At 38.3% G+C, this 21622-nt stretch overlaps 1 protein-coding gene across 1 annotated transcript in view; it reads left to right on the top strand.

Moving 5' to 3' along the window:
- LOC306660211 (tripartite motif-containing protein 75-like) overlaps window positions 1-20305 on the top strand; it is a gene marked incomplete at both ends in the record, with an annotated part of 47351 nt that extends 27046 nt beyond the window's left edge. The window contains one exon of the mRNA XM_079138386.1: window positions 20013-20305. Coding sequence (XP_078994512.1) covers window positions 20013-20305 — 293 coding nt within the window. The remainder of the gene's footprint in view (window positions 1-20012) is intronic.
- Between the last annotated feature and the right edge of the window lie 1317 nt (window positions 20306-21622).

The following is a 21622-nucleotide window of genomic DNA, read 5'->3' as shown; positions in this document are numbered from 1 at the left end:
TGCAGAAAAATCAGTATCAAGAGGGAAGATCAGAGCAACATTTACATTAAAAGAATAGAAAGATTTCAATAACAACCTAACCTAACACTTCAGGAAGGTAGAAAAGAGCCAAGCACAGTGGCACATGCTAGTAATTCCAGCGACTCAGGAGGCTGAGGCAACAGGATCTCAAATTTGAGACCAACCTCAGCAACTTACTGAAAACCTGTCTCTAAATAAAAAGAAAAAAGGGCTGGGAATGTAGCTCAGTGGCAGAGTGCCCCAGGTCCTATCCATCCATCCATCCATACATACATACCTAAAATAAGCTCTCACTGAGAGATTTCTTCCTCTGTAGTGAAATTTATAAATTATACTCCACAAACTTTTGGAATAGACTAGACAAATTAATACTTGTGTAATACTAACGCCAAGAATATCCGATGATATTTTTCAATGTTCTGCCCTACCTACAAGCTTGCAAATAGCATGAAGTTTCCACTGTGATCTTTGGTTGACAAAAGCAATGTGAGTCTAGATTCTATTCTGTACTATATTCCAGAATCAAAACTATATTTAAAAAATTAGACTTTTCTTTAGGTTTTCTAAGCTTAGTTGTTATGCAGACCTGGTGGTTCTTATGTGATCCCGTGGAATCTCCTCGGTGAGGGACAATGAGAGTATAAAGATGGATACCGTGTTCAGAGATGCTCCTGCCATGCTTTGCTTTCCTCATATCCTCTGTTAAACATATGGGTAGACTTGACATGAGATCAAAAAACAGAATTGTGGGTAAACTAATTTTAAGGGAAAAAGTTTATCTTAAAACTTAATTTAATTAACTTGAAACGTTTCAGTTTCCTGAGGATAAGAGGTTTGTATCTGAGGTCCCCATCTCTTTATGAGTAGCTTCATGAAAATAAAAATAAGATTGCTCCACAAATTCATAGCCCTTAAAAATGATTAATGAAAGGACTGGGGATGTAGTTCAGGAGAAGGGGGAGAACATCACCGCCCTGTTTGACCTAAAGTCCCAAATTCAGTCTAATAAAGTTTGAATATTTTGAATGTCAGGGAAGATCTAATGTTTCCCCATGTTCTCTTGGTCCATAGAAGAGGACATTTATTTCACTCCCCTAAGAGAGAAAATATTGAAGTGACTGTTATGGAGCTGGGACCTTTGGAGAAACTGAGGCAGCACAAAGATCCTCTCTTCAAACTTGGATTCTTATGATCAAGGCTGAAAGATTTTGGACATGTCATTCAGAGTAACAGGAATGAGTTTGTTGAAGGGATAGGAAAAAGGGAAAGGGGACACTCAATGGGGAGAATGGGTCCTCTCAGAGAAGAGAGGGACAATGTGCCTCTACTGCACTCCAGTTTTATTGGGGATCCCAGAGAAGTTTCCGGAGAGTCCTGCCCAGGTCCACCTCTTGACTGTTTAACATCAGGTGACAGCACACTTTCAAGTCCCTACTGCCATGGCAATTCTAGGTCCCCTTGGCCCACATTGACCAATTCTCATTGGATTTTTAATCATACACTTGTACAGATTTTATGGTTAGGAGGAACTATGCTTATCTCCCAGAGTTTCAGGATCTAATCACAAAAATTTCCTGGGGTCCTCCCATCAATGTCATCTTGAGCCAATATTTCTCCTGCAGTTAACAGGGAGTTTGCTAAAGAATGTTCACTTAGCTGGGCAGGGCTGCAGATAAATTGCTTCTTGGAAAAGAAAGCCTATGTGTGTTAGTACCCTGGGCCCATTTTATAGAATCATTCTCTTAACCTCGTGTGCCCACCATTCACATCTGTCTGTCCCATAACATGACTACTTTTAGATCCTCTCTGCACTCCTGCATCTTCTATTTCCATGACCCAAGACCCTCACTGAGTTTGAGGGAACATTCAATTTGCTTCAGAATCAGTTCCTGGTATCATTTCCTGCTCTCACACTACCTAGTATCTGATTCTCTTATGATGAAATTGGACTCTCTACATTCTCATCTCATGCACTAAATCTAGGGCAAGTCTCCCCTCACCCCCTCCTACATAAGACAGAGTACTAGTGACCCTATTTTGGTTGAGGTTAACTGAAACTTCTACATTGAAGGATTATAGGTGCCTCCTGGCAATACATTAGTCATATAGATAACCTTTCTTTTTGCTTTTACCCTGCTAGAACCCAAGAGACAAGGAAGGGGGCATTTTAGTCATTCCCTCCCAACTTCAATAAAAGCAATTTCCACAATTCAAAATTTCAAAGATTTGCAAATAAAAATTATGCTTGCAACAGTATTTTAATATAAAAACATATTCTCACAGATCCACTTTGTCTTCTATGAAGTCATGTAGGGAGCATGAGGGAAGACCTAAGAAAAAGCTGATAGAAGGGGAGAGGGTAAGTCAGTAAGCCTCATTTTTAGACCTAGCCAATAGTGCTGCCTAGTCCTGGCTGGGCTGACCCTGGAGGGAGGTATGTGGGCTGACTGTAGAATTAATTGAATTTCACAACCTGCCTCACATTCCTGCTGGCACAAAGTGCCCTGTAAGGAGGGAGGCATCCTAGGAGGCCAATACAATGGCAAGACCAAGGCTGGCCACTGCTGTGAGCCTTTCTTTATACAACTTCTGGCTCAAAATAGCTTGCCTGTTAGCGCCCCAGCTGAGAGCCCCACAGGCAAGGAAGGAAGAAGTATGCTGTCTCTAAGATACGAGCTGGCCCTGCACTCTGAGATGAAGCCCAGACCTGCAACAGTCCTTCTTCCTCAGAGCCCCAAGGTCCTCACCTATAAAAAAAGGTATTCACACTATATGAATTTTAGGTCCCTTCTTATTGTGACACTGTATTCATAGAAGGACCTAAGAATCAAATCAAGACCTTTAGCATGGATCCCCAGACTCATTAATGTGCAGCACATATGTGGGGCCCAAGCTTCCTGCCTCACTTTCCAACTTAGATATTAACCAAAGGCAGAGCACAGTTCTGCACTGGGTACTTAGCAGGTCTTTAAATAGGTTGCCATATGCAATCTTCAGAAAAATACTGTAAGCAATGAATGATGAGTCTCATTTTACTAATAAGGAGATAACAGCTCAAAGAATTTAGGAGACTTAACAAATGCCAAGAAATTTGTAAGAAAATGAGCTGGAATTCAAATTTAAATTATACAACTCCAAAGTAAGAGGCTGTCTGCACAGAACCATTCTACTCACACAAAACCTGAATTGCCTCTACGACCATTTCCTCTCCCATACACTGCCTTTCTCAGTACCTGGCATGATATCATTACTAAATACATGTTTATTAATGAATGGCTGTCTAAATGAATGTATGATTTATTGGGTTAAATACATTAGAGCATTTGATCAGTGAGCAGGAGCATATTAGAAATCTAATAGCATTTCTTGCAAACGAATTCTGACTTGTTCAAATAATATTTCTAAGAATACTTCAGTACAACCTTCATTTATTTATGTATTCAAGCATTATAGGTACCAAAAAAATGGTACCTATAAGACAGTAGGCATTTAGGCAGGAATTGGTCCAAAGAAGAAATACACCCTGAATTCTTAGCACACACTGTCTTGTGGGTGGACAGCCTAAAAGAAATGAATGCACAATTACAGCAGAGACATGTGCTATGGGGGAAAGTTGTCCTGGAAGCTAAGAATAGGAAGTTAGGGCATTCTTCCGTGTGTGTGTGTGTGTGTGTGTGTGTGTGTGTGTGTGTGTGTGTGTGTGTTTCCTGGGAGGTTTTCAGGATGTTCAGATGTTACTAAATGAGGGAGGTTGAGGGTTTAATCACTCTGGAAAGCAGACAATACATGCAAAGGTGCTTTGGAAAGAGAATGCAATATCCGCTTTAGGAACAGAAAGAAGTCTGTGGAAGTTGAAATGAGCCCAAAAGGATGCCCATGTCCCTACCTCACTGAGGAAAGAACCTTCTAATATTATACCTGCAAACGTTTTACACTTACACTTGGGCCTCCTTCAAACATCCTTTCTCCAGAGAGCTCCTTTGAAAGACCAATCACTCCACTCGTGGTGCATGGATCACACCCACCATCTTTGAGGATTTCACATTTTTGTACCTTTGTCTGATTTCAACCTCATTAATGACCCTTTCTCTTTTGCAGAATTGCCTCTCTATATAAACATGTCTTACATCTCCTATCTGAAAAGGGGAAGAGAAAATTTCATCAATATTCACACTCATTTAACATCTGCATGGCACTTTTTCTTTTTATAGGTAACATTCCTTAAATGTTGTCTTTATAGGTAATTCTCACCTCCCATTCTCTCTCTCATATCTATTTCTCTCTTTCTTTTCCCATGTGTGTGTGTATCTTTCTCTCTCTCTCACAAACACACACACCACACAAACACATGCACATTCATATACACTTTTAAAAATCAGGATATATGGCACACAATTAATTGCCACCCAGGACCAAAAAAAAAAAAAATCAATAATATAATGCTTGCACTTCAGAAACCCTCCATCAGCCCTTTCCAATTCTTCTCTTTCCACTCCAAAGTTAACCACTATTCTTAATTTTACTTCTATAATTTCTTACTTTGTTTTATAGTTTTCCCACCTATGAATGCATCTTTATATGCTAAGGTGTAGCTTGCCTGGTATTGCCTGAAGTTTTAAATTTACATAAACATAAGAATACAAGATGAAATTGTTTGTACCTAGCTTCTTTCTATCGAAATCATATTTGTGAGATTTATTCATGTTGTTCAAAGCTGTAATTTATACATTTTGTGGATGCAAGTTTTCATTAGATGAGCATGCTTCTTTAATCATTCTATTGTCGATGAACATTGGATTATTTCTAGTTTAGGGTTCTTAGAAATAATGCTGCTCTGAATATCCTTGCAGTCTGTTGGTACCTACTGTAGACATTTGTTTTGGATAAAGCTGGGTGTAAAAATGAGGGGTTATTGTTATTTATATCTTCAACATATAAAGAATGTTTTCCAAAATATTTACACCAACTCACTCTCCCATTAGTAATGTGTAGAGAAGTGTCTGCTACTCCACATTGTATTTGCCAAAATAGTTAACATACGCGACAACTATCATGAAGCTGACCACTTTTTAAACACCTTTATTGATCAACTGGACAAACACTTTGGTAAAGTGCTTATTTGGATCTCTGGCTTATTTTTCTATTGGGTAATTTATTTTTCTTATGGATTCATTAAAACTAGTTATATATTCATATATGAGTTCTGTATTGGTTATATGGGAGGCGAATATTTTCTCCTAATTTGTAGCTTACTTTTTTTGGGGGGAGTGCAGATGGGGGATTAACTCAGGGACACTCAGCCACTGAGCCATATCCCCAGGCTTATTTTGTATTTTATTTAGAGACAAGGTCTCACTGAGTTGCTTAGTGCTTTGCTTTTGCTGAGGCTGGCTTTGAACTCTCAATCCTCCTGCCTCAGCCTCCTTAGCCACTGGAGTTACAGGTATGCACCATCTCACCCTGCTGCTTTTTTGATTTCTTAACAATGTCTTTTGTAAACAAAAGTTTAATTTTAATGTAATAACATTTTTCAATATTTTCCTTTTTTCTTACATTTATGTCTTATTTTTAAAAGTTTTTTTTCTACACCTAATGTCATGAGCATATTTTTATATATTATCTTTGAGAAGCTTTATTGTCTTGAAATTCACAGAGGAATTTGCAAACCCTCTGAAATTTATTTTTGTAGTTGGTGCAAGATAGGGGTCAAGTTTCATTTTTGTCTATTTTGATATCCAATTGTCCCAGGATCCTTTATTGAAAAATCTTTTCTTTCCTACTGCTCAGTATTTCCTCCTTTATTTAAATCAAGGAACCAGTTATGAGTAGGTATAAAGCTGGACAGTTTATTCTGTTTTTGATCTACTTGTTTGTCTTTATTATTATGCATTGTAATTACTATGAACATACTGCCTTATGTATAGTTATAACATTATTGTTTATTATATACATACTGCATTTATGTATGATATTTAGAACAAGATACTTTTTAGAAATCTTTATCAGATCAAAGCAATTCCCTTTCCCTTCTAGTTTTCAAAGACATCAAAGATGCATGGAAATTAAATTTTATCAACACCTTTGTATCTTTTTTGTATAATTTTTCTTTCTTATTTTTCTGATATGATAAATCACACTACTTGATTGTCTCATGTTCAAACCAATAATACCATTTGAAATTAAGTTTTATACTTTTCAGATACATTATAACTATGTTGGCAAAAAGTGTTTGACCCACTGAATCTTTCTTCCAGGGTGAGATTATTCTTTGTTTTTCCTTTACACAGGTATCTGTCATATTGTCATGTTGATCTGGTTATTCTGGACACATAAAATAACTAGAGTAGCATCCCTTATGTTCCTCTTTTGATGACAAATTTTGCTTTATTATAAATCTCAGAAAGAAAGCTTTATTTCCCCCTAAATATAAGTAGAATTTTCCAAGGACATTCTTTCTGTGAATGAACTTTCCATTTTTGGAAGGTATTACATTATAGATTCACCTTCTTTAACATTTAGAGGACTTTTCTAGTTTGCCCCTTTCTTCAATTTTGGTATTTTATTTTTCTAGGGATTTCTTTATTTGGTCTACATTTTCAAATGTATTGTCATAATGAGTTTTCATATATTCTCATTATCTCTTCAGTATATTTCACATCTATATGGCTGCTTCCTTTTACTCCTAAAAGTGAATATTTGATCAGTTTTATTTTCTTCTTGTAAGGGTCTTAGCAATTTTATTAACCTTTTAAAGGAATAATCTTTAATTTTTAATCCCTTCCTCATGTTTTTGTTTCCATTTCACTTATTTTCAGTCTTATCTTTACAGTTTTCTAAGTTTTATTTGAGTTGAACTTATTTTACTTTTTTTAACTTCTTAAAATAAATGCTTAGGTCACTAATTTTTCAGCTTCTATTCTTTTATAATATTCACTTTTAAGATTCTTTCTTTCTAATTATGTGTTAATTATGTATATTCTTCCAAAAATTTTGATATAGTGCAGTTTTACTACTCTTCTAAGTATATTTGTTATCTACTATATACATATTGTATATACACACACATATAAATATACAAATGTATATATATATGTATATATATATAATATATGTATATACACACATATCATAATAGTACATCTTATTTTTAGGCAAATGGGAATTTCCTAGTTATATTTTTTGGTTTTGAGTTCTAGCTTAATGTCACTGTGGCCAACAAACCACTCTACAGAATTTCAATCCTCTGAAATTTGTTGAGTTTCCTTCATGGCCTAGCATGTGGTCAGTGTCTTATATGTACTTGAAATTATGTTTATTTTGAATTTGTTGAAGGCAGTGTTGTAATACAATACCTAGTTAGTCAAATTTGCTAATCATCTCATTCAAATCTTTGCTCAACTTCCTTGCTATTTTGTCTGCTTCTTTTATCAGTTCCTGAGAAAGGAGTATTAAAACTTCCAAATATGATTTCATCATGTCTACTTCTCTACTTCATCAGTCTTTGCATTAAAATCAACGTTCTGACAACAGGAGCACATTAGAATGAATAGCTGAGCATTTGACCTTCTGAATATCCCCTGACCTGACCATTTCCTTAAGCTCTTTCCTGTAAGATTCTTACATTGACTGGTTCAATGGATCCACTTGACAGTCTAACAGGCTTGTCAAATATTACATATCCAAAACTCATTTTCCCTTTTAAAGTTACTGTTCCTTCTGATTTCCTCTTTCAATAAATAACAGCACAATTTCTTCACCTACTTGAATCATAAACTGAGAAATACTTCATTTCCATTTTCCCCTCTCACACCTGTACCACAACCTGCAAAGCAATACGTGATTGAAACTTCCTGTCTCCTATCTTATTTCGCATAGTTCTCCTCATAGACTTTTTTACTACCTTACTTCTTCCAACTTCTCATGGTCTTTTCCAATATGGGATGTTTGCACATGCCCTTCTTTGTACTTGAACTTCTCTTCCTTATGTGCTTCAAGTGTGTTATTCCTTTTCCGTAAAGGGAAGGCCCTAGAATGGGCTTTTTAAACACTTGATTCCTAAATATTCCAATCTCTTGCTTATTCTCATTATTGTCATTATGCCTTGTAATTGCTTTTATCTTTTTTTGTTATTGTTGTCCCCCCCCCCCCCCTTAAAAATATCTCAAGCCACTCTAGAGGCTTGAACAGTGCTTAGGACAGGGCAAGCAGGCAACAGTTATCTATTAAATGAATTAACCAACAACTGGTTTGGAGTCCTTTAAAAGTTTTGATCTTTATTCTTATGGTAAGAGAGATTTTAAAGGGGGTAAAATTGAGTAGGGTTGGACTTGATGATCTTACATTTTGAAAACATTATTCTGGCTGATGTATGTGGAATGGTTCAAAGGAAGCAAACACGGATGCATGAAGGCCAATCCATGTAAGAACTGATGCCGACTTGACCCAGGTATAAGACAGTAAAGATGGAGAGAAACTATGGTACCACGAAGAAAGGCCGGTAAAGAGTAGCAATTACATTTTTCTTTATGCAATTGAATGTTTACAAGTTTTACTGAGGTAGGGAAGAGACTGCTTATTGGCAGAGAAGGCTGTGAGTTCAAAGTTGGAGTTACTAAGTCTGATATATCTGAGACACAGCCAAGTAGAGAAATCAAATGAGATTGGTTATATCTTCCATGACCTCAAGCTCATATTTGCTTCAGACATTCAAGTTTATGACAGTTAGTTCAGTGCTATAATTCATAGTGCCTTCTTTCACTCTCAAAATTGTTTACTTTAGACATATGTCATCAGAGCGTGGTCAGGGTTGGAGGCACATTTGGCATCTTCTACATCTAAATTTAATTCAAGCACTTGGAGAGGATATTGTTGCCTAAGAAGAAAGCACAGAGTGAGAAAGAAAAGGAACAGGACCAATGATAACACTGAGAATACTGAGTCTGCAAAGAACATAAAAAATATCTGGTTCTATGGAAGGCAAAGAAGAGAAACAATAATTTCTACATGTTTTGAAATTTCTTTAATTTTTTTGTTCTAAATAGTTATAAATGACAGTAGTATGCACATACACGTTTTGATAGATCTTAAGTAAATATAGTGTAATCTCTCATTTTTCTGATTGTACATATTGTAGGATCACATCGGTCATGCATTCATACATGTATATGAGGTAATAATGTCTGTTTCACTCTACTATAATTCCTTTCCCCATACTCCTTCCCCTTCCTTCACTCTTCTCTACCTAATATAAAGTAACTACATTTGGGGGGGGGGTTAAAATTTTCTTATTTTTACAGACTGCATTTTGATTCATTGTACAAAATGAGGTACATCTTTTCATTTTTAAGATCATGCACCATGTAGACTCATACTGTTCATGTAATCATACATGTACATAGGGTAATGATGTCTGTCTCATTCCACTATCTTTCATACCCCCGCCTCCTCCGCCTTCTCATTTCCCTATACAAAATCTAAAGTTCTTCCATTCTTCTTTCACCCCCATCCCCTACCCCCATTATATATCATCATTCACTTATCAGGGAAAACGTTCAGCCTTTGGTTTTTTGGAATTGGCTTATTTCACTTAGCATGATATTCTCCAATTCCATTCATTTATCTGCAAATGCCATAATATTATTCTTCTTTATGGCTGGATAATATTCCATTGTGCATATACCACAGTTTATCCATTCATCTGTTGAAGGGCATCAAAGATATACAGGTGATTAATAAATATATTAGAAGTGTTCAACATCTCTAGTAATTAGAGAAATGCAAATTAAAATAACTCTAAGATTTCATCTTACTCCAATTAGAATGGCTGTTATTAAGAACACAAACAATAGATGTTGGCATGGATGTGGGGGAAAATGCACACTTTTACATTGCTGGTGGAGTTGCAAATTGGTGCAGCTACTCTGGAAAGCAGTATGGAGATTCCTCAGAAAACTTGGAATGGACTCACCTTTTGACCTAGTTATTACACTCCTGGACTAGTTATTACAGTCCTTTATATCCAAAGGACTTAAAATTAGTGTACTACAGTAACACAGTCACATCAATGTTTATAGCAACTCAATTCATAATAGCTAGATTGTGGATCTCTACATTTTTTATGTAAAATGATATCAAATGGTTTCAAGTTAACAGAACCTTGATTAAATGCAGTGTCAATGAATAATATTAACATGTTTGATTCTTCTACCTCTTCCAAAATATCACTCTTCAAGGCAGCACTAACATGTCATTAGTAGAGAAGGATCAGAAAATGGGGAAAAGGAAAGAAAAGACAAAGAAAGAGCAAGGTTAATCAAGACTTGAGCCAGGAAGAAGAACTGGTCATTCTATTTAGTAAAACACATTGTGGAAAATTTGGACAGGTGTGAATTTCAGGCCATAAAGATTTCCAGCACATTCCAGAGACACTGGACATTGATAACACATAAAATAGTGTCAAGCATATACATAGCAGAGACTTTATAGATATTAGTTCACAGAAAAAATTCATTTGCTTGGTTTTTAATTAAGTCTGAATTTTAACACCCACTGTGGTGGGTAGAGTTATGGACCCTCAAAGATGCCCATGTACTAATTTCCAAATGTAGAAACACCTAATATGGCAACGTGATTAAGTAAAGGTTCTTGAAATGGGAAGCTTATTCTGGATTATCTGGCTGGCCATTATGCTCATAAGAACATAAGAATATTCACAAGAGAGAGACAGGAATGTCAGAGTAGGAGGTAAATTTGGACATGCTAGTCAGCTGAATATTTTTTTAGGGAGTGCACGTACAAGGGATTAAACATGGGAGAGCGCAATCAATGAACCACGTCCCCAGACTTTTAAAAATTTTTCTTGTGAGACAAGATCTTGCTAAATTGCTTAAGGCCTCACTAAGTTGCTGAGGCTGGCTTTGAATTTGCAATCTTTCTGCCTCAATTTCCTGAGCTGCTGGGATTACAAGCATGTACCACCAGTCCCAGGTAATCAGCAAGATATGAAGACAGAGAAAAGGACCATGAGCCAAGGGATACAAGTGCATCAAAAAGCCAGAAAAGATTCTAGGAGATTCTAGTGCATCTCTAAAAGGAACACAACCTGGTTTGACTCTGGTTTTGTCCCAGACTCATTTAGGATTTCTTATCTCCAGAAATGTAAGAAAATAAATTTGTGCTATTTCAAGTCACTAAGTTTATGGTAATTTATTACAACAGCAGTAGGAAACCAATATATCCACACACCCAGGAATGTGAACCCATGTGTATTTTTCATGCTCTGAAATCACAAGCAATGACTCATTTGGGGGAGGACACTTTCAAATCATCCAAGTTTCTGGATGCTGTACCCAGATGACCACATACACAAATATATTTAGATGTTTAAGCCAAGAAGACTGGAACATCTGATTTCACAAAAAGAGTTGCTTACCTTGAATCACTCAGCCAGGCATTGCTAAATTAGCAATAGAACCCAAGTTCTCAGCACTCATTTGTTCCTAATAGCTTGTATTTACTAAACCTCTATATATTATTCTACATCTGCTAAGCACAGTTCACTTTGATGAAGAATATTTCATTTCTTTATAAAACTATTGATATATAATTTATACTATATGGTAAAGCTTAATAGCTAAGAAGTATAGTTCATGCAATGGAGAAATTTCTACTCATTTGTTCAATCATCCATATAATCCATAACTCATTTATTTTCTCACTCAACAAGTAATTATTAGGTGGCTAGGATGTGCCAGCTACTATCATAGAAATTTTAAAATGCTGAATAGAGTAGCAAACAGTCCTGTTTCCAAAGAATTCTCATTCTTGAAAGAAAAAGCACATAATCAACTGTCTATTAATGGTAATGGTCATAACATAATAGAAAGTAGTAGAAGTTTGGAGTGATCACAAGAGGGAGATATTTAAGTTCATGACTGAATGAAAAGGAGCAACAAGGAAGAACATTTCAGATAAAGGGAACAGCAAGCATTATGGGGAGTGTGTGACCACATGGATTTAATTTGCATAATGGAATGCAATGCACTAAGACAGACATGGATATAAGTTGTAATGTTATTGCAAATTAGATATGTCATGCTAAGCAAGTAACTTATCCAAAATGCAATTACTTTATCTCTAAAATGGTGTAGCCAAACAAGCTCCATTGACTTGAGGTAAAGACTAAGTTAGATAATATTAGTAGAGGAGATCAGCACTTGAAGAGCTCTGCACAATTTACATTGCTTTCCTTTGAAAAAGAAGGCACAGAACATTTACAATTCTTTATTTCAAAGGTGGCCTTCTAAAAGACTCCAGGGGACTTAGGGATATGGAGTCAGAGGAGAAGACCAAGGGGAATCACAATCTCTTTGCACCTGAGAGAAGAGATTGAATGGCAAAATTAGGTGGTAGTCAGTCATGGCCAAGATAACATCTCTACTCAAGGAGAGAGAAGGAGAACTTTGAGATGAAAAATGGTGAACAGGGAATAGTGGGTTGTGCCCACAAAACAGAGAAAAAACATATAATTTGGACATCATCCATCTCATCAGTTTAAGAAAGATGTCCTGTCCTTCCTTTGGTTATTTTCCCAAACCAACTAATTAAAAATGTCTTCACCCAGTGAGAGATCATGATTGACAACAACCATCTCTTAAGCCTAGAGCTGTTAAACAGTGTGTTTCCTTTATTTTAACATTCGTACTTATAATGGATGAATTGTCATCACTTTGAAATTATCTGAGCACAACCTTGCATGACTGCAATGCCCTCCTGAGCTCCTCTGGGATAGTAAGCATCAGCCCTCACTGGTGAGCAGGCTGGGGTCAGTCACAGCTGAGTGGGGGCTAATGGCTTAATTCCAAGAGCTCACAATGTTGCATGTCAAGCACCATCAGAAGGCATAGTCACAAGGCTGGCTGCAGGAAACCTAACAGCCCATTCCTGGGAGGACTGCCCAGAGCAGTTCCCTGGAGGAGCCAGAGAAACCCAGACTCCAAGGAGGAAAATGGGAGCATTGTTAAACATCTGTCATGTGCCAGATTCTCCATGAGGGACTATCAGGAATGTGAAATATAGCAAGAAATCCTATCTTACTTTAAAGTTTGTATTTGTTCATTTTGGGATCCATGTTCAACCCATACAACCTGTCTTCCATTCCCACCACTCACTGAAACTGACCTATCAAATGCCAAATGTGTACATCTCAGGCTCCTATAAGAGTGAGTCCTAGACTTCTCACCATTGTTTTCTCCCTTGGGTAATGTGATAAACAAAATACCACTTTCTTTCTACTGCTTCTCATTCTGTATTAGTCTCCATTTCTAGGTCTTTGCCTCAGCCTTACCCTTAGCCATGTTGGTCTCCTTATTTTGATTCTCTTGAATTCCCTCTTTAAATGCTTCTCCTGACAATCCAACCATGACTATGAAACCGGCTACCAAACTGATGCTGAACACACTTTCTAGTAGAAACATTTTCTGCCACCTCAAAATTCACAGACATGCATGGGTTGTGAATAGACAGATAAGTATGGGTTTTATTCTCTTGACAGTTCAGCATACCAAGGGACACTGCAACAGCTGGCCACTTTGCAACCTACACACAGACTTCATTATGATAATTATAATGAATCTAAAGCCAGTTTATCTAAATCTCCAGCCTATTTTCAAATACCTAGCAATATTACAATTTGAATCAGCACAAGTTGATCCCCTGATAAGAAAAAGCACACATAAGTCACATTCACTGGCATCTCCTGGCTTTTGGTACCTTGTTAAGATTACCAAAAATCTCCATTTCACATTTTGTGAATTTTTAACTTTCTTAGATATTGTTTTTATATACCTAAAAGAATGAGATACTCATGAAGCTGTTTTAGCTACTACTGATAATACATAATTTCTGGATTGCTTCCTTTTTTTTTTTTTTTATTTTCAGTACTAGGAATGGAACCCAGAGGCTCTTACCACTGAGTGACATTCTCAGAATTTTTTATATTTTATTTTGAGACAGGTTCTCACTTAGTTGCTGAAGGTCTTGCTAAGTTGCCCAGGGTGACCTCAAAATTGTAATTCTCCTGCCTCAGTCTCCTGAGTGACTGGGATCATAGGCATGCACCACCACTCCAGGCTGGACTCTTTCCTCCTACTATAAATGTTGTCTCTGGTTCCACAGCACATTGATATGATAACTATCCCTTAGATTTTAGATCCCCTGTGTCTGTCTTTCTCTTTCTCTTTCTTTCTCTCCCCCCCCCCGTCACACACACATACACACACACACATGTGTACAAGGAGATACTCCTTTATTCATAGGTGTGGACTTCACTGACTATTGCATTTGTTTGTGTCAAGAACTTTATGAATGTCAGTAATAAACAGGAATGGGGAAATTTAAAAAGGTTTAAACCTAGTGACAGTGCAAAACAATACACATCTTTATTCTCAAATTTTCTTCTGTTAGGAATTTCTTATCCAGATGAGATGTCACATGCCAGTGTCTCCCTGATTCTCCCTACTAAAGACAATTATAATTCTTGGAAATAATGCAAGAGACAAGTCAACAAGAACTCTGAAAAGTGGAAAGAGAAAGTCATGCTTGTTAGGAAACCTATAATTGGAAGAGCAACATAATGACCAAGTATCTTAGGCCCCAGCCCACAAAGGAGAGCAGTCCAGTCCCAGTATTTTCAAACCTCTGCTGGATTGAATGGCAGCCCTCTGATAACACCAGGAATGCTCAAGGCACTGGCTGCCATGCTCGGCTTACTACTGGGCCTTGATGAAGACTGAGCTCCTAATGGTATTCAGTGACTATGTGAATTTCAAGAACTAGGTGCTATGTAAACTGCCAACTATGCCAATTATAGTTACTCATAGGAATAGAACTGAAAAACAATTTTTCAGTGGTCAGAGTTTCAAGCAATACATCTCTTTACCTACATTTACTGAAAGAAGTATTTCTAAATGTATAGATTGGTACTAATTCAAGGGCAGTGGCTAATTATTTGGCCAATTAACTGGTACGTTTTTTGATACCAGTTCACTAAATGCAAGGTATCCATCGCCAAAAAGCTTTCAACTGATGGAATAAGCAAGACAGTCCATTGCATGAATAACATGACTCTTTCCCTAATAATTCTTTGATTTGATCAATGGACCCATGAGCAAGATAACTATGTTCCATTGTAAAAGTAACAGCACTTACATTGATGGAAGCTAACTACATGTTTAACAACATAAATTTCCCCTCACCAAGGTTGATCTGGCTCTTGTTTGTGTGGAGTACTCACCCTGATTGCAGCATTGCCCAATGCTGAACCTCTAATCCAGCACCTTTCACTAATTGGTAGTAGTATAAGTTAGTTGGATCCCTTCCATTATAGAGAGAACATATTTATCTTCTCAACAATAAACATTCATTCTATATATGTAAACATATATACATATAGAATAAACATATAAACATATATATATATATAGAATAAACATCAATAAACATTCTAGATATATATGTGCCCTCTCCATTCAAAATGATTCTTCCAATACTTTCTTCCACAGGATCTTATGATCCCTTCACCACACTATTTCTGACTCAATGTTTTGTTTTTATAGCAAATAAGTTTACCAGTGGACTTTTGCCAATGGAATTCTCTGATAATACCACATACTCCACCACCCAGAAGCAGCTGGCCTGATAGAGTGCCTGACTGAAGGTCTAGTTGAGAGGCCAATGCCCTGTGAGCTAGGTCTGCTTGTTGTAGGATGTGCATACTTTGAACCAGCAGCTGGTATACATAGCTGTTTCTCCCACTGCCACATTACATGGGCCCTGTCCTCAAAAATACTAACAAATTCTTGACTTTCAATTTTCATGACCTATGGACATCTGAGTTTAGAGGTCTTGATTCCCAAGGGAAGAATGTTTTCACAGAGTGAAGATGAACAACTCTACTGACTTGGAAAATGCAGTCACGTCGGGTCTGGTCTTCAGGCTACTGAACTACTTGGCAGAGAAAGAAATAGTGTTCTAATTGGAGTTGTTTATACCAATTAACAAATCAAAATTAGGATCCTTCTCCCACATGGAAGGGAAACTACATCTAAAATAGTCGGGAGATGCATCTGGATCTAGGGAGCTGATTGGATCACCCATACCTAAGAATAAAGCTACTAGAGGGCAACGACAATCCAAGAGAGGCAGGACTAACAAAAACTTTCATAATAAAGATTCTTTCATAATAAAGGTTGACCTTACCCCACCAGATCAAGAATCCCAACCAGATCAGGGGTTGACTAAGGCAAAGAGAACTTGAAATGTGTTGTACAAGAAAAAAGCATATCCCATGACTAAGTACAAAAATTAGGGTTGTAGCAGTTATGCATGCTTATGTTAACTGCATCCATATCTATCATTTCTCCCCTTTTTCCCTTTCTGTATTATTTTTGATGCAGTGTGCAACCAGTTTATATTGCACTTCATAGGCCAAAAGTGCATACAAAGCCACCTCCAGAACTAATGAGGAAGAAAGCATATTACTTGTAGATGCTAGATTCTGAGATGGGGACAGTTAGTGATGGGACATTTTGTTTCCCCTTTGGCTTCCTGAAGTTGCTATTGTGTCCAAGTTAAATAAATACAGAAATACAAGGAGAGTTGCACTAATGTGTGCTGTACAAGCTTTATATCTGTGTGCTTTCAGACCCATTTCCTGACCAGAGTCCAGACAGGAGGCAGTGTGAGGAGATGGAAGCAGGACTAGGCAGAAGATGAGCTTTACTCACTCATGAGGGAAAATATTCCAAAACAAGGGATAGATCAAAGAAAAAGAGCCAGGATTGTAATTTCAGAAAAATTGTCAGGACTGGATAGATCACTGACAACTGAGAAATGAGGGAGTATGTCAACCTAGGCAGGAGATTTAGATCCCTCTTTCAAAACAACTATGATTGACATTCTAAACAAGACAGATTGGACACCAGAAAGAAGCACAGTGCATGGCTTGGTGAGGTGGAGAAGACTTAGCATGGCATGTGGTGGTCACAGAGAGGATGTCACCATGGTAAATGGAGAGAGAATGGAGTCGGGAGTCAGGCAGGTCTAGACCGTAGTTAAAATCAATTGATTTGTAATTGCTTACTTTACTTGCCTGCATTTTGACTCACATGAATTCAGTGTTGTGAGTTCAAAGCAAGGATTGGATATACTGTGCAACTACTAGCTCATGAAATTAAAATACAGGTAAGAGTTGACTTGATGAGTGGTGGCAGTGAGAAAACTGCCTGAGTGAGACAAAGGACGCTTCCTCTTCAAACCCAGGCACTTAAGAACAAAGGGAGAGTGATGGGGTGTTAGAGGTGAACCAAAGAAACGGAAGAACAGGCAGGAGCTAAGAGACCAGGATCAAAATAGCAAGGAAAATGGAGAGAATTTCAGAGGCAAAGTTAGTTTCATTTAAAGATAAACTGTAGCCCCAGGGTATGCACTGAGAGTGCTACCAAATGCTATCAAAAGCACAGAGAAGAAGAAGGAAAAAAGAGAACAAATCAAATGCTTGGAAGAAAAAAAAAAAAAAAAGAAAGGAAATTATCTTACTCTTATGAAGACGACGGGCTTCTTCATACTATAGAGCACACAGCTGCCAGCCCAGGCAAGTGAAATAAGTTGGGGTGGAGCGAGGGGCTACAACAAGACAGAGGGGAGAATAACACTCTGTATCACTGGCCAGAAAGATGAAACGTGCTTGATGAGTCTTGAGCACCGGGCAGCTGCTTGTCCTGGGACCTTCCCTGCTCTGTGGTGGAGGCTGCATCCAGGGCCAGAAGGATTCCTGGGCACTGAGGTTGTGTTTGTAGAGAATGTTATTAGCTCTAAGAAATAGGGAAAGCTCCCCAGAGCAACTAGCCCGTTTTTAGAAATGGTGGAGTGGAAAGAAAATATTTCCAGCTCCCTCTCTCACAGACAAGGATCAGGCCCACTGTGCTCTTTGCAAAGATTCCACTACAAGTCACAGCATTGGGTGTATACAGATTTCCCCCCAAAGCAAACAGTCCCTGAGCTCCTACTGTTTGTCTGGGCCCAGATTTCTGCAGGGAGGAGGGAGGATTTAGAGAAAATCACTGAACTCAACAAACACACTGTCTGCAAAGAAAATGTGACAAGTATTTAAATATGTATAAGAAAAAAGTAGAAAGGGATAGGACCGCTGTAGAGAGGAAGAGATGGTATTATTATTTCGTGAGCTCCTGATACATCTCAGGCTGCCTGGAATTGCCCTTGGCAGACTCAGCTTGAGAGGCTTTTTTCTTTATTTTGTGGTGTATTTGCCTTCTTTCTGTACTTAACACTTAGCAATCTAGTGGCTTCTTCATATTGGTGTCTGGGTGTCCATCCAGGAATGATACCACAAATAGCACCCAGAAAACCCAGCACTGGGTTAACAAGGGATTAAATCCATTCCTTAGTGAACTTGTGATATTTTTCTTCAGTCACAGCATGTGCAGCTTTAAATCACGCACAAGTCCAGGACAGGGTCCACAGCATCTTTTTGCAGCCTTCTTATTCAGATGTAAGAAATCTGTCTTTCCCTTTGCTTCATGAACTGTGCTGGCTCAGGACCCACATCCCAGGCTTGCAGAGCATGTTTGGTTCACATATCTCCACAGAGAGTTCATTCTCTAAGTTACCTCTGCCCATTACTAGCTCAGCCTGCTTCTAGTTCTGCCTGCTTCCAGACAGAGCTCAGCAAGATGGTGACTTCGACTCTGCTCTCCGCAGAGGGCTTCATTTATGCTCTGAGCTCCTGAGAGGTTCCTTTTGTTTGTGAACACAGTTCATCCATCATCACTGTTTAGTGCAAAGGGAGGTTCATGGTGTGAAGTCCAGTGCCATTCTGATCAGTGGTCTATGTCATCTCTTTTAATCTCTACAATACTCTGGGGAGGTCAGGAGCACCATAAATCATAGACCAGATTTCACTTAAAATTATTAGAATAAAAAAATTCACAGGCAGTTGGTCAGGTTGAAAGAAGTAGGAGTTAATATCTGTATTTTAACATAAATACATTGACTGGAAAATTATAACCTGACCAAACCATGCCTCTTAGTAAAGTAAGAACAGAAACTTGACTCCATATCTTTGGGGCTTCAGAGCCTACAGATGATTGTGCTTTATGGAGTTGGAATTCATGCCAGTCGTGTGCACAAAGATTTTATCAGTCCTGGAAAAATGAGTGAAGGATGGCAACATTTTAGACAGTGTGAGCCTATGATGGGCAAAGAATTGGACATCAGAAATATTGCATGTATTTCCAAAAAGGCCAGTCCCTGAACTGAAGCATCCTTCTCTTCAATTATTGGTCAGTTAATTCATCTATTCCATCAATTCCAATAAATTCATGGAGTACTTTTACATGTCAAATCCTAGGCATTGAGAATGCAAAAGAAGAATCTCATAGACTGATAGGAGAAAAAGATATTTTTAGAAAAATGTTTGTTAGTCTATATATTAAAATATATGATAAGTAAATGGCCAGGGTATCTTATAAACACAGAGAAGGATGATATCAACATTGGTTAGGGAAGAGGAAAGTTTTTATAGAGGAGTTTACATTTGAGTTTGTTCCTGAAAGATGTAGAATTGCAAGAGATGCAAAGAAAAAGTGTGGGCCTTCCAGGTTGAGGGGATGGCTGTGCAAACACAGAGAATGTGAGACGGATTGCAGCATGTTCAGGAATGGCCAATGGATCCATTGATCAGATCCCTTCTCTTCCACCCATCTTGCCCAGATGCAAAGACTGGGCAGAGATGGGAGAGGAAAGGGAATAGGTGTAGTCTAGAGAAAGTGTTTAGGACTGGTCTTCGCTTAGACCAACCCTGCGCTGAATCTATAGCTCCAGATGTGCTAGGAATCCTCAGGTCAGAATTTGGCCAAATTTGAGATGCCACTGCTGCAGGTGCTGCTGCCATTGCCCGGAGGTCTTTTCTCTAGGTGGCTGCGGCTACACTGCTACCCTCAACACTGCTGCTGCTGCCACCAACACCACTGCTGCCAACACTGCTGCTGACCCCCAGAGGTCACCTGGAGGTCTTCTCTCTGAGTGCCACTGTAGCTACAGCTACAGCCCAGGACACCACCATGCCACTGAACCCCTACCTGCTGCCAACACCACTGACTCGCTGCCTGCTGTCACCTACTCCCACCACTACCGCTTCCACCACCACCCAGAGGTCCACTGCCAGGGAGACTCCAGGATTGGTTGCATGCAGCTATATCCATCTTGAGATGCCAGCCTGGGGGTTTGGGGTGCCAGTGGGTTTGCTGCCACTGCCATCTTGGGGTGAAACCACCCCTGTCTGGGGACACTGACACTGGAGGTTCAGTGTCGGGGTGCTTAGAGGTTTGGCTGTGCATGCGGTCTTCCTCCTGGGAGTGCTGGTGGCCGCCACCTAGTTGCTCTTTCTGAGGATTGCTATCCCTGGTGGTCTGTCTCCAAATTCCAGTGGCATTGAGATCTTGGGATTGCAACATGGCCAAATCCAGGATATCTGAAAGCCAGATCGGTGGGATAGTGACTGGGTCTGCCAGAGCCCGTCTAGGCCAGGCAATCTTTTGAGAAGTAAGAGACAGGGCTGAGAAACTTTCAAACACTGACAGAGATAGTTGTTCAATTTGCCATCAAGATTTATTTTATTTTTGTATTTTCCTTCTCTAACATCTCTATCCACCATATTTGGAGCAAGGTATTTTTCATGCATGAGTTTGTTGAGGATGGTGATATATGCATAGTGTTTTGTAGTTCTGTTGTATATTCATATATTTTTAATTTTTTTTTATCTTTATATTGTATTCTTCCTCTCACTCATCTGTTTTTCTGGATTCCCTTTATACCTTTTCTCCACTTAACAGCCAATCTCTATTGGTTCCTCTTCCACTCTTCCTATGGATTTTTACTTCAGCTTCTCTCTTTCTCCCTCATAAACATCACATCCTACACTATTTCTGTTCTTTCTTTGTCCTCCATTTGAAATTGTAAGCCCTTTTAGCAAATTTTTTGTTTACAGTGTAGACAGTGATTGAATTCATCATTTCTGTTTATAGTGAGAAAGCAGTAGACACCTTTGTGGAAGTTATTAGAGTTAAGGGTATATATTGTTCACACTGAGTGCTGTTGATATTAGTGTCCCTTTAAAGGTGGGGTACTGGAAATCTTCAGGGACGATAAAAGTCTGCAGGGTAGAATCCGTACTGCCACAAATCCACACAACTAGATAGGAAAACACACAAGCAATATGAAAAAACAGGAAACAAAATGCCCCCAAAAAACCAAGATGCCCCAATGAGAGAAGTTACTGACAATACAATAAAAGAAACATCAGAGAAGGAGTTTAGAATGTACATAGTTAAGCTGGTCTGCAAAGTAAGGATGGTATAAAGAGTGAAATCAAAGAGAACATACAGGAAGTGAAAGATCACTTCAATAAAGAGAGATTCTGAACCAAAAAAAAGGAAGCAGAAATCCTCAAAATAAAGGAATCAATGAACCAAATTATAAATTCAATGGAAAGCATCACCAACAGACTAGACCATTTGGAAGACAG

Source organism: Sciurus vulgaris (assembly GCF_902686455.1).
Source record: "Sciurus vulgaris genome assembly, chromosome: 4".
NCBI classification, from domain to species: domain Eukaryota; kingdom Metazoa; phylum Chordata; class Mammalia; order Rodentia; family Sciuridae; genus Sciurus; species Sciurus vulgaris.
Note: the sequence above shows the minus strand (reverse complement) of the source record. Positions and strands in the feature narration are given on the sequence as shown.